Source organism: Dromaius novaehollandiae, chromosome 4 (genome assembly GCF_036370855.1).
Source record: "Dromaius novaehollandiae isolate bDroNov1 chromosome 4, bDroNov1.hap1, whole genome shotgun sequence".
Taxonomy (NCBI): Eukaryota; Metazoa; Chordata; class Aves; order Casuariiformes; family Dromaiidae; genus Dromaius; species Dromaius novaehollandiae.
Genome location: NC_088101.1, coordinates 19,008,901 through 19,023,625, shown reverse-complemented (window position 1 = coordinate 19,023,625; position 14,725 = coordinate 19,008,901). Strand labels below are relative to the sequence as shown.

The following is a 14,725-nucleotide window of genomic DNA, read 5'->3' as shown; positions in this document are numbered from 1 at the left end:
CTGCAGTCTGCTGTGCTGATTTGAAGCCCAGCTTCACAACCTGAATTCTTCTAAATATATGCAAAGAATCTGCATGGCAACCAGCAAACCACATGAATGATAATTCAGCAGCTGTATACAGACTCTATAGGAATAGCAACCTAATGTCTTCCATACAAATTATGCCAGAAAAATCCTGTTTATTGGTGAATTAATAATAATCTTCCAAATACAATGTGATTTAAAATTACTTGTTTCTATTGGTTTTATAACACACTCAAAAGAACACTTTTGATGGAGAGAAGGGCAGTTTTAAGTACTACTGTTTGTTATTATTTTCATCCCCTGTAATGCAGGATGTTGTCCTTTGGGCATACACAGCAGCAAGAATATTTATGTCACTGTCTAAACAACAGCAAAAACAAAAAAGAGAGAAAATTTGTTTTCACTTGTCTGATTTGCTTACAGCCAGACATCTCAAAGACAGGCCTCTAATCCTGAGCCTAGTATTGAGCCATTACTCATTACTATGCAATCAAAATATAGTCTTTACAGCACAGTGCATGTTTCCTTAGCTCATACTGGCACTTACATTCTTCTTTTCTTATTAACTTAACACAGAGGTCAACTTACCTGACAAGCAAAAGCTATTGGATCAGCCACTTTTTTGAGAATGTTCTCGATCTCCCCTAGTGCAGTATAGTATTCGATCTGCGCTGTGGCCTTAATGACTCCCCCGCAGCAGACATTTACATATACAGGGCCAGCAGGAAAATCTTACAAAAAACAAATCAGAACAGTAGCTGAAAATATTTTACAATCCCAGACCAGAAGTCTTGGGGAATGAGTAAAAGAGCAGAGGAAAATATTACAGAAAATGAAGAGAGGCAATGAACAGCATGTGCATTTCATGAATGATTCAGTGTAGGCAGTTTTTTATTCAGGTCTTTCAGTCTAACATTCAAAAACTGGCAAAAGAGAATATATCTCTGTAAATCCTTATAAAACAAAGCCACTGTATTCCTTCAAGTTAGAAAAGCGATGAAAACGGTATGCTTCACATTTCAAACGTCCCTTTGATGGACTGATGACCTATAATCAGCTCCCTTATGCCTACAAATTACGGAAAGGTTCATTTATTACAAACTACAGAATTGCTATTTTTCTTTTGAAACATTTTCTTAATTGTAGGCAAGGCTCTTAAGATTGGATTTGAACTAGATTGCAGTATAATTACTTCCATTCCAGTTGTTTACCTAGTAAAAGCTCAGGAAAGCAGCATTTGTACAGTCTGTTACTTTAAGTATGGCTTTCTCTGAGTATGCAACGTGAGCCCTCTTTATGAACATATTTTATAATTCATTAGTATTCACTGTGCCAGGAATCCTGCTGTAGCATACCAGCACTAGCACAGTTTTTTAAAAATTCTAACTCTCTCCACATAAGAACAATCCAAGGGGGCAACCCTGAAAATGTAAAAGGGCCAAACTACACAATACTAAACAGTTCTCACAATACTAAACAGCTCTCAGGACGCATGGACAGTGTTCAGGATGAAAATCAGGTCACATACTTAGTCACCCAGAGGGAGCTCCAAGAAGCCCTAGTTCAAAACTGTAGCGTGTTCCCCTCCCCCCCCCCATCTAATGTTGTATTGCAATAGTTTTAAAATAAAATATTATGTAAGTACTTTTCGGAATTTGCATCATGCAATGGAGTGGCAAGCTAGACTCTGAATGCTTAGGTGGAAAATGTTTTAACTCAAAACTCTCATCAAGTGAATGAGGGTTAATGTGGCCCTTGAAACTGTGTTCTAGTCTCATAAAAGCAGTGGTTTTTTTTGTTTTATCATGTCCTAGGGAAAACAGGAAAATAAGGCAACTAAAATTATGGATAGAGGAGCCGGAAAAAATCCTAAGAAACCAGCAGAGCTGAGTGATGTAGAGAAATAGCACGGGCATGAAGAAATAACCAAGAAAAGAAATGATTTCCTGTGTCAGTAAGAATTATAGAGAGGAGTATAAATTTACTGCATTAGATATAAAATGAAACATCTTAGTAAGACAGTAATAAGAAAAGAATATTAGCTTTGCATTTTATGGCAGTAATTTTGAAGAATGCTAATCTGTGACTAATCAATGACATTTTAAGACTGCCACTTGCCATTTAACCACACAAAAACAATCTAATAGAACTTAGTTTCCCATAAATCATTCTCTGCATTATTAATAAAAGAAATGTTCTGTATGCAAAACTCATGTACAGGAAACACCTATAAAGTAATATTAGAGTCTACTGGGAAGTGAAACTACTTATCAGAAAAAGTGAAGGCAGACCAAAATTTCCTGTTTACTTAAAGGTAAAGAAATTCTCTCTTACCTAAGGCTTTCATGTACTTGACCTTCTGATTCCAAGAGGCTGGTTGTGTCCTAATTCGTTGATTGTTCGCTATGAATTCAATTTCTAAAGTTTCATCATCTATTTCATCTTTCAACAAAATGAATATCTCACCAGGGTTCTATAAAATCAAAATATGTTCCCATTAGTCCTTCACCCAATAATACTGAAAGTGTAGTATGTAAATTAAAACATAAGTTGAACAGAAAGTTCTTTTAAAAATAGCTTCATATAAAACATACCATAATATGTAGCATTTTGAATTCACCTTACCTAATAATCTTTCAAAACAGTATTTAAAAGACATTTGTAGATGTATTATTACTTTTTCTAAGACCATTTTACTTTATAGTTTAGAAAAAAGACACTTGGCCTAATAAGGGCCTAAGATACTTTAGACTCCCTTAAATTTTTAGAGTGAACTAACAGTAAATTGACACAGAAACAGTGAATAAAGCGAGGAATAGCCCTCTACTGTCTTCTGAACCAGAGGGAATTATACTCCCTTAGAACTTTACCAATCTCAACAATGAAATAATGGGTATAAGTCATCTCTGAAAGATGATTTTATAAAGTCATCTTTTATTATAAAGTCATATTTTGAAGGTATAAATCAATTTTAATTGTGCAAATTACACAGTCTTAGGTAGTCTGAAGCAGGAAAAGAACTAGCAAGAAGTTATAGGATGAAGCAGTTTCCTTGTGTCTGTTATTTGTTCTCCCTTTCTAGGTTCACACTTCAACATCTCCAAGTACAAGTGACAGTGGTTTAAATTGTAGTGACTTACATTGACATACTGACCTATAATTTTGTTCTGTTTATTCCCCCTTTGAATTTAGACTGTTGCTTTGTGGCACTTCTATTGATTTTCGGTGGAAAAAATATACACTTATGCCACCAGAGAAACTCTAATCTTTGATGAACAGAAAAAAGAGATTTAATCCATGAGTAACAATTCTCTAGTAAGACACTATCATTTATAATACTATTTCAATCTCCATAATGCAGATTTCTACCAGAAGTAATAGCATTTTTCAGGATTACATTTGTTTTAAAGACGGCCAGTTGCAATTCTCTTTGAAAGACTTCAGGCTTTTGAGTAATTTATAGAGAAGCCAACTTGTATTGTAAGAGAGCAAAACAAGTCCAAATATATCATGTCTTTCATTATTCAGCTGGTAAGCTATTACCAAGGCCTGACATATGGAATAGCCTACTGACAAATATGTGACATTCCATGTACACTGCAACCTTCGTATCTGACTATGGCTATTCACTGTATGCATAAAGGAATGTAGTGCTGGATATTGTGCTTTTCCTGTTTACATTCTCACATATTTTCTCACAGCAACCCTGATTAAAAACAAATGCATATGAACATCTGTGTTCATTGGAAATGCATGCAGATATGCATATATAAATATTTCTGATTTCAACTTAAAATTAGGCAAGGTGCATACACACACAAGCACTCTTTAACTCACACAAACACGCAGGCACCAATACACCCATCATTGGTTCTTCCCAAGAGACTCTTCACATCTCTTGAGAAGTCCCTGCCTTCATGCTCCCTCTAAATGACAAGTTCCTGATGACAGTAATATCTCTACTGAAACTGCCAAAAAATTTTAATAGAGATAAAATCCTTTAGAGGCTGTTTCAAATCTATTTTATCTGCAAATCTCTCAGCTGCAGTGTGGATATGACACAAAGGCCAAATAAATCCCACTGCAGGCTAGACGCATGCTCACGTTGGCTCCTCATTTGTGATTTGTTCTCAAAACTGACAGAGTACGAATGAGACTACAGCAGGGAGAGTAGAACAACATTGTTATCGCAAAGATTTTAGCATCCTCAAACCTTACTTCACATGATATCCTAGCTGGAAGCACCAATGCTGATCGCCGGTTAGTTTCTAATGTTTCAGAAACTACCTCTGTGTCCAAAAAAAGATCTGCTTCTTCTGATGCTCCTCTGATATTTGACAAGTTAACATCAGTGTTATTCTGGTAATCTGAAATAAATAATATGGAATGAAGATATTGTTAATCATCCCAGATCAATAAAACATGGCAGTGGGGTGGTTTATAACCTATTAGATTCACATGGCATTTGGAGTCACATTAAGGGCATTACATGAAATTCTGGCAAAATTCCCTTTAATTTAAATGAAGCAAGGTTTTCCCCCCTAACGAAGAGCTTCCCTCTACAGTTCTGATCCTGCAGTCTTTAGCTGTATGAATAAGCTGTGCTCAAATGCTTAATCTTGTTGAGGTTAAAATAGATACGGGCCTTTTGACCAAAGTTTCTGTGACCAATGAGGTCACAGAGGTCAGCCAGATTTGTAGTTTCGATAGAACAAACCTCTTTTCTGACAGCATACACTGAGATAAACTGGGATTTTCACCATTCTTCCTTTCCCCGTATTTAAACAAGCATATGCTGCACTTCTGCAATTTGCAGCCCACCTGTCTACAGGAAGGATTTGTATGAGTGCAGTGATACCAGTGAACATATAACTACGATAATAGCCAGGGCATTTCCCTAGCACAAAGACTCCACAGTATTTGCCTGCCTTCATGTACAAAAGATGGACTGAAGGTACACATTTTTTTGTAGGATATGCTGTGTTTGGAAGTGCTATGCCAATCATGCAGGCAGCTTGCAACTAGCTTCTTTTCTATTCTGCAGTACCAAGATAGGCCCAAGAGCCATAGTGATTCCTTCACCAAATCACAGAATTTTAATGAGGAGATATAAAAGAATTGACAACGGCATCTGCAGAGCTCTGACTAAGCCTGTGTTTTAGAAAAGCTGTTCTTTACACCTGCTACTTCTCAGCTGTATTATTACTGCTCCTTCCCAGACATTCTACTGACTATTATCCTGTACAAAACATTCTTCCCACCCATCTCAGAGGATTCCTGCAGCTCTTCATCAAGCAGGATTATCCAGTATATTGCAGTCACCTAGTTAGATTAATGATATCATCCCAAGCAGCTCACAGAGCTGAAAAATCCAGACTGGCTGATGAGAGAATATCCTGAGAGACATCAACAGTATCTTGTATTACTGTAAATTATGGAACACTCACAGTCAATTACATTCAAGAACACAACTTTCAGGCACATCTTTTCCTTCAAATGGATGTAGAATATTAATATAAATTAGTGATGGGAGGAATACTGAGCAGGAGCAATTTGGCTGTGCTCAGACAAGTACCAAAACCATTTTGAGTTTTTTCCAAAAGCAACCAAGTGAGTGAGGTACACAAACTACACAGTGCTGCTAAATGACACAGAACTCTTTCCATTCAGCATTGGTACTGGTAATTTACTACCAGCTTTCTCACTTCTTGCTTGTCTTTATTACCCCAGGTATATCAGTTAGTCTAAAATTAATGTCCCCTCTCCTTACCCACCTTACCTTGCTTAAGAAGGCATAGATTTTAATAATTAATGCACCTGCTAAGTAAAGCTATGCCAGGGAATGTAGCAGAGAAATTTGGGTATGCTGTGTCTGGTATATGCACTTCTTTTCAGAGATGTGTTTTGATTGTTACAGATATCTCAGAAGAACAAAACATATCATTTGTCTATGTTTTGTAGAGGAAGCTAAAGGTTCGCTGAACATCTATGATGGGTTGTTCAGTGTTCATCACCAGCTAGTAAAATTTCCCCAGCCCACTCCTGCTTACATCCTCCTGACTTTGAGGCAAACTAAATCTGAATTTAAGCTGTGAATTCAGTGTAGATTAGTAAAATTGCACTGGAGCTACACGTAGCTTCTTTGCAGAGCTATACTTTGCAGAATAGAAGTAGTTTGAATTCGATTTGCTTTAATTTATTTTGAAAGTAAACTAAACTAAACTGAATGAACGCTACTTTGATTCTGAATGAGAATCTACCAACAGTTTAATGCAGTTTCACTAATCCAGGTCAAAAAACTAAGTGCATTAATTTCTCTGATTATCACTGTGTAGACTAGACCTTATTCAGCACTGCCCTTCAGAAAGAGTCCAGAAGACCTGAACCCTTGCAGAAGAAAACAACTACAGCCTTGTGTAGGACAATGTATGCCCACAGGATATACTTTAGGAATAGTCTGTGTTCATATTTTAAGTCTTCATAAATCTTATACTAAAGCAGATGGAACTTATTTCAGAAGACAGCTCATATAAGGTGAATGCTTTCTCTTCTGAAAAGTTTTCTGCCACTTTAGGCAAAGGATTCTTGTAAAGACAAGAAACATTTCATTACCAGACAAAATGAAAAGGACTGAATAGTAAATCTGGCAGTCTCTGGATTCTTGATTGTCAGCTTTCTAGTTATCATTCTTTGAGCACTAGGTGGACACATTCCAATCTATGTGAAATTCATGATAACTTCATTTCTACAGTCTTCAATCTACATATCAAAAATGAAAGTAGCTGGTTCCACCTTTTAATGTCTGCAATAATTCACCTACTGTGAAGGTCAATGCTAGAGCTAACAGTTTGATTTAAACTAGGATAAAGTCTTTTACCACATTAATTACATTTTAATATTTTTATTATGCATAGTGATGTATAACTACAATGTCAGGACTTGAGTCCAGTCAGTACTGGGATTATATTACTTCAGGATTTAGACAAATTGTTAAGAAATGTGGTGATTACGTCAAAGACTTTGGTATTTAAGAGAATGAGGGATTCCCCTGCTGACTGTGAAAGTGCTTAGCAATTTATTAGCTAAAAACCATCAAGGAAGACCTCTTTCAGTATATGTCAGGTCAACATTATGTAAGTATAAATGAAAGAGAAGTACAGCAGTCTAAGAATAACAGGCATCTATATCATTATCACTACTTATTTAGTTGCTAAGCTCTAGAACCACCATTTCCAGCATTCAAATTCCTACCAACAGTGTCAACAGTAATGATCCTAAAATGTTGTGGAACACGAAACAATGAAATGAAGTGTTATTTGTAGATGCTGAACAAGCAATACACCAGGGATTAAGCAAACCTTGGACTGGTGGCATTCACTAAAACCATGTAGCTTCTAAGGGATTAATACCACACTAATGAGATTCTAGTAACACTGGTGGAGTAAGTGTATAGATATGGTCTGATACATCCCTGAGCTCTCTACTGCATTTGTGTTTAATGGAGTTAGAAGGTGTTTGATGTACAGGTCTTCTGAAAACTTGAATTTTGGACATCTTCAGTATGAATCCTCTTTGCAGCCTTTGCAAGTGATGGTTAGGGAATGCCATTAATTCTTAAGGCTTTCAGAAAAATAATCTTTTAACAAGAATTTACAACAATATGTATAGATTAGCTTAAATGAAACATAAAAGGAGCATCATTATAATGTTGAAGTATCTAAGAGAGGGGATTTATTAAAGAGTATTTGTTGCTTGGTGAATGTGTTCTGTTAAGTTTGTTTATACAGTGACCTATCTGTGAGGTTCTTACAATGTGGCACTAACAATTAAAATAATGGATGACTAAAAATGTATGCTTTCTTGTAAGATCGAAGTATAAGAACATATTAACAATATCTAATGTTGCTTAGACAGCACTATGAGCTAGAAGCTAAAAAGGAAAAAAATCTATGATATACTTCCCTCGAGTATTCAGGGTACTCCTGCTGGGAATTATAGTCTATTATAGAGGGTAATAGTTCATCACGCAGGCTGCTTTTTTTGGCTTGTTTTTTACAAATATCTATCACTGATCATCACATTGAAAGGACAGATCGTAAATTTAAGTTCATATTTAAATAATCAAATATTACATACATTTACTGTAACAGTTATTCATTTAATTGGGCACACTGCCGATGTTTTCAATTTTACTTCAGTCTGCTCTCTTAATTCCTATAACTTAATACATCAATTTATTATATTTTACACAAAACCTTTTGGAATACACTACTGCTTTCAATTCCACATTTTTAACTGAATTCAGGAAATGACTTTGAAATTGCATTGCTCTGCAAAAACTGACAAATTTTAATGAAGCCTTTCCCATCTCTTGTGGATTCAACAATTAATGGCTTCTGAACAGCTTTCATGTCACATCCAACCTCCTCCCAAAAAAGGAATTCTAACTTTTCAAACATACTTTTTGGTTATCCCTACTGCAGTCTACATGAGGATTATAAACTGTCTCAGTGTTTTGACTACTTGGTACTTGCTACATATTTTGAGTCAACAACGTATGTGACAGATCTGGGTTATTAAAAATAGCAGAAAACTTATGAAAGATAAATAAACATATACTTTTATAAACTTATGAAAGATTTATATGTTTTCTAAGGTTACCCATGGAATAAGTCTCACAGCTGGTTTTATAAAGGCAAAATGCCTGCAGACATTACTGAATTTCAGTTATGTCTTAAGCCTTGCTAAAGCAATGCCAGCTGAGGAACTGAAACATACACTAGCAAACAAGGTCCTCATATGTCCTCTAGAGCACACAGTGAAGAAGAGGATGACAAATAAGGACAAATCAGGTTAGGAACATGACAGGGAATGGAAAGGTGATTAAGCATATGTGGCCAACTTGCCACGTGAAAAAAGAGCCATGGTGGTGCAGTGTCAAAGATTATAACAAAGAGGACCACAGGGAACGGCACTGTGATACAGCAGACCATTTAGAGCGCGTGACTGAGCCCATGTAATACAGGAGGACGATTCCCAAGCACAACGTGAGGTATGGGCAGAGGCAGTTCTACCAGGTTTTATAAGATGCAACAGAAAATATGCTCGTGTGTAAATGATCTGCTAATTGAGTTATTTGCTATTCAAAAGCTTAAAGTCAAACACATTTGTGAACGGTGAGCAGAAGATGGGGGCTTAACCTAGGAAAGTACGGCTGCATGGAAAAACAAGGTAACCCTCTGTAACGTGGAGAAATCAGGAAAAAGGATTTATGCATATCATATTCTCCCTGCAATCCACCATAAGTTTATGATAGACAATTATGAAAGCTAATGCTCTTAAAGTACAGCTATTTCTAAACACTGTATGACCAGAGCAGAAAGTGCAGCAGAGTGGGAATCAAAGTCAGGCTTTAACCGCATAAATTGCTCTATAAATGACCTGACAAAGGCTGTGAGAAACATGGAGGAAGAAAACATCCACCACACTGGGCCTGATTCAGTAAGCCTGTTTTGCTCAGCATGAACTTGGGGTTTATTCATTTTTACCATAATCCCTTGCTAAGATACAATTTCAAAGCCAATCCCCTTTTCTGCTCTGCTGAGAAAAGTTTTCTTTTACTGATGGTGAGAAGGGGTCTTGGGAATTTAAAGGTTTCTAAAATCACAGAAATGACTAAATATATACTCAAATATATAAACATCTGACTGAGATCTAAATTTTTTTCATTTGTTTTCTATCACATGTAAGTTTCAGAGTAAGGTAAATGTATTCATTATGGAACTAGTGTTTAATTATGTTTCTCTCTATGCTGAATCATCTATCTTTTGCATTGACAGTAAATGTTTTCCTCTAAATCATGTTCAGTCCGAGTTTCTGTTTACATGTTGAGCTCGTCTGTCAAAAACAGCAGCTTTCTGTGAGTTCGCTATTTTGTCCATGTCTCCAAAGTGGGTCTGTTACTTTATTTACGGTGAACAATTTTTCTTGCAAATAAGCATCAGACTGACAGTTCCTTTAAAAGCTATGAAGACGAGTGCTTCCTTTTCTGAGTATTTGGAGATGCTGTTTATGTCATCTTAGCATCTGATGGTGCTGCAATTTTCATTCACGTCTGTTTCTCTCCTGTAACAGAGTAATCCCTGGAATTCCCCCAAACCTATTGTTTTATGCATTACTATATACATACAGGCACACAATAAACTGTTTGTACCTACATTTGATTGCAAAGATGCATACCTACCTATTCGTACACTGATTGTATATAAGTTTATCACTAGTTGTAGCCTAATGGAGCCATCATAAAACCATCTAAAGGCAATGTAAAAGTCTTATTATGTGTATCCAAATTGGATCTGATAGTACAGACAAAAAATCCTACCTTCAAAAAAGCAATTTACTATGCGCTTATCAATAATCTTTATTTAAGAAATACTTTGTATGAAGTTCTAGGTTTTTCTTTATACATATACTTTCATATGATTTTAACTGTATATTCAGAGACAATCTAGGGCTATGACAATTAATCAGTACCTAATTGGACTATTGCTTGAAAGAAAGATTTACCTTAAACACAACAATCAGTTTTTCAGTTTGGATGCATATATTTAGATTAGAAGTTTTTTGGGATAGTCTCTCTCTCTTACTACGCATTAATTCTTGTTACTTATTTTTATTGCATCATATCTAGGATTTCCATGCACAGCAGTAGAACTAATAATATGACCAGTCTGCTGAGCACTAGACACACAGTTAGACTGTCCCAAAGAGCTTCTAAACTATCAGGCACACCAACTGGTTTGGAAAGAATAACTACCTGCCTGAGGTTATTTAAATGCTGAGCATAACCGTTAATGGAGCTGAAGACTCCTAGCTCCCAGTTTCTAATTTCGGCATACTTTCATCCTGCCTGCTTTCTAGGGGGAAGCAAACTGAAGGCTGGTCCTCTGTGTGAACTGGCAGTTCTCAGCTGTTTAAGTCTAACGTTTTATTGAAGAACTCATATATCTACTTCAGGTTAATGGAGTTCTACCAAAGTGAGAACGCTTTTGGATTTTTGTTCCAGCTGTATGGTACCAATGAGAGTTGTGGATACAGACAACAATATCATTGAAAGAAAACCTACCAATACAAACATTTGTCTTGGGACACTTAGTTGTTGTGGAAGTTCAGGCAAAAAATTGAAGAAGGTGGAAGGCTTCTAAAAAAGGCCTTCTAGCAGGGTACGTGGAGGAACACATACACATCTCACCTCTGTTTCACTGAAGAATTGTACAGCACCAAACGTTGCCCCAAAACAAAGAGAAGGGATGTTGCAATAACAAGAACAGACACAAGCTGTCCTCCAGCTGCTGACTCAGATTACCACTAAAGACAAAAAGTTAGTAGAAGCCTCCAGTGTTGGGGTGAAAATCTCCAAAACTCGTTTGTCTCGTAAGAGGGTCCCACGCCTCACTTACTCTTTCCAAAGGGGCTAGCTTTACCTGCCTAGTAGCCATATCATCACTAAACTACAAGCCAAGCCTTGTATAAACAACCTGGCCCAAACTGCACACAGTGCTTAGACGCAGAAGTGGCACATGACTCCATTTTGAATTACACACGTATAAAAGAACACAGCTAGATGAGGGTTGTTTTAGAATCAACTCATACTTCAGGGAAGCACATCTTCCAAGTGCCCAAAAGCTCAAATTTGAGGCCAAGTGTAAGTTTAAGTTTTTACAGATCACCCTCAAGGAACTACTAGTAAGCAGCCAAACTCTTTCCATATGACCATGTCTGAAGCTATTCTATTGATGAAGAATATTCTTCTCTACAATCTTTAAAGTTCAAGAAATGACATGGCTGGAAAGACATGAAGTTTAACATAACTGGAGAGCCCTTTAACAACTGCATTGGGAAGGGTGGGGAGAGAGACAGTGGTAGCTGGTATCCTCAGCTTCACCTGACTCAAAATACAGGATACATACCATTAATAGTATCCAAACCTTTACTGACACAAGACAATGTGCTCAACGTTATAGCATCCCTTAAATCAATCTGGTAACAGAGGCTGGCTTGGCTGTGGCGGCTCATTTATCAAATAGCGTATCTTGCTCTGAGTATGACAGCAGAGCTTGGATACCTGCACAGGGGTCTTATCAATCCCTGGATGAAATTTATGATGCTGTTCTTGACCTGGGAGCTCTAAATTATATGGGTCTTGCCTATCTAAGACATCACGTGTCTCTTCATCCCATGCTGCCACAGCTGCTGTCAGCAGAAAGACTCAAGCCAGACACACTTGGTATTAAAAAAGAAATTAAAAAAAGTGAGTTGTCAGCAAGGCTGACTCACTAGGGGACAGGCTGCTTTGCAATTTACTCCCACCTTTGGTTTGAAATAGCTAAAATCTATTGACCTTTAGGGCAGGCTAAAAGGCACACTACTTTCTCAGGAACACAATAAAGACGGCTATTTTTAGATAGAAACCAAACACAGTTTTCAGATATAACACTTGATTATTTTCCCTTTTTTAAGGTTATGAACATGAAGGTAATCTGAGGTCTTTATCTTTTAAGATACTGTCCTTCAATCCAACATCTAGACCCCATAATAGGCATGTTTTATTAAAATAGGATTATAGATAGCATTATAAGAACGAACAGCAGAGCAGAGGTTCTCCATTAGCTATTCTTTATTTCCAGAAGCGATGCCATCTATTTCATTACAATGTGCTGGCCTTTCCCCAGTTCAGAATGGGGCAGGAAACAGGTAACACAGTATGTACATATAAGATAAGAGGTGACGAGACCTCTGAGCAGGGCCAAAAGATATCTGCTGTTAAATTAATAGGCAGACAGCTACTATATGTTAACATCATCTTGTGCCCAGCTTGCCTGCCCCTAATTGATTCAAGTTAATTAGATCTAGGATACGAGCCTTAATGGCTAATGTTAAAAAAGACAAAGCTGTACTACAGAATGGAAACAGCTTGTCTGATGACACCTAATGGGTATTTTAATTTGAGGTTAGATGTAGTTTGCAGGTAAAAATGAAAGCCAATTCAACAATAAGGCATTCACAATTTTAACTATGCAGTTATAAGGCTGAAAAGCTGTATACCCAGATGCTAGTCAGATTGCTTCACTCTTCCAACCTTAGTACAAATTATAAATAATGATTCTTGGGGGAGCAGAAAATTTCCTGAGGAACCACAAGAGAATTTCTCAAAATACAGCTTTCTTGTAATAAAAAAAATAAGTCTACTTTTCTTATATAGAAATAAACTTGGAATAAGTAAACACACAAGAACATTTGTGAGTAGCTACAGGAACTGATGTGTACAGTTATCAGCTATGGGAATGAGTCCTCATAAATTCATATTATGGTGATTAGCATTCCACAACTGGATCTTTTCCATCACTCACAGGTACTAGCAAATCAATTGTTTTCACATCTGCTTGTAGCTCGTATTTCCCCAAAGGGTCTCAGGGATCACATTTTTTTTTTCCATTTTCCAATGTACTCTCTGACCTCTTCCCTCAAGACCTTGCACAATTCACTTTAGTCAGTCACTTCTTATTGATTGTTAGTGCTTGCGCATTCCCCATCTATCTTTGCGTTATTGGATATATTGTTTGAGGGCTTTTTCCATTTGTCTTGTCAGCCACTTGCTGCTCTTTCCACCCTTGTTGCTCTAGATTTCTTATTTAGGCTTTATACTTTTGATCTGTTCAACTTTCATTCCAGTTGAAGTCTAAATTCCATCTTCTCTCAGCTTGTCCTTCCTTTTGTGCAATAACTGTATACCCAAAACAGACTTCCACGAGGAATGCAAGAATTGTGTGATGCTGATTTTACTGGTGTGGTACATGAGTCTCCCAAGTGGTGAGAACGAAGGCAAGACTACAATGGAAATAAGTTTTCAGACCTCTCCTTCTCAAGTACTTCTACACAACCAGTGCTATCACGATGGCTCCCAAAACCTGACTTAGAGCTATGGTTCAAAAGGCAACTCCAGCAAAGTTTAAGTGAAATTTTGTCTTTCAGTGCAATACTTTGATTAGAAAATCATAAACATGTTATGTGGCTCTTTGCTAAAAGCAAATGGAGATTTCACCCTTTCCTCTTCCCCAGTGTGACTCTTCACGGGCTTTCACAAATGTAAATAAACCAGAATGACAAATGCCAACAGAAGCTGAAGTCTAGATGTAGAGCTTCTCCCAACCCAACTCTGGCTTTTTCTGAGTGATGCTGCAAATGTAATACAAGTAGGATTTTTCTACCTGAAATCTCAGATCAGCCCCCTTTCCACTACAAGTATGATGGGAACAGAAAAGGAAAGCTTTCCCTGTCTTCTTTTTTCTGTACTCTGAAATTCAAGGAAAAGGGAAATGTCCCTGTCAGATCTCTTCCCTTTTTCACATTACTCACAAGAACATGTGGGTTGTGGATGTGTGGGTGGATGTTTGAGAGCAAGGCATGTTCCTCTGCACAGCTAAGGTAAGGCTAGTTTATTGCCTTTCGTGTCTGACAAGATGTAAGAAAACAAATTTAATTTTCTGAAGAGTACTGGCTTTATTCTAGTAAACGCAGGGGGAATTCAAACTCACCATCTGCTTCATATACATAAGACAGAGAGTCTTCAAGGTTTTTGTCCTGTGGTTTGCCTGGAAAAAAAAGAATAATCCTTTAATGGGTATCTCCTTGGAAATAACTT

General features: G+C 37.0%; 1 protein-coding gene across 6 annotated transcripts in view; it reads right to left on the bottom strand.

Annotated features, from left to right (window-relative positions):
* The window catches only part of BANK1 (B cell scaffold protein with ankyrin repeats 1), a 151,519-nt gene that overhangs the window by 105,627 nt on the left and 31,167 nt on the right, over positions 1–14,725 (bottom strand). For 4 of the 6 annotated variants that reach the window (XM_026109501.2, XM_026109523.2, XM_026109545.2 and 1 more), the window contains exons 3-6: positions 14,619–14,675; positions 4,243–4,391; positions 2,359–2,497; positions 613–755 (exon numbers count right to left, since the gene is read on the bottom strand). In XM_026109501.2, coding sequence (XP_025965286.2) covers positions 613–755; positions 2,359–2,497; positions 4,243–4,391; positions 14,619–14,675 — 488 coding nt within the window. The remainder of the gene's footprint in view (positions 1–612; positions 756–2,358; positions 2,498–4,242; positions 4,392–14,618; positions 14,676–14,725) is intronic. The other 2 variants (XM_064510528.1, XM_064510529.1) reach the window with 1 other exon arrangement.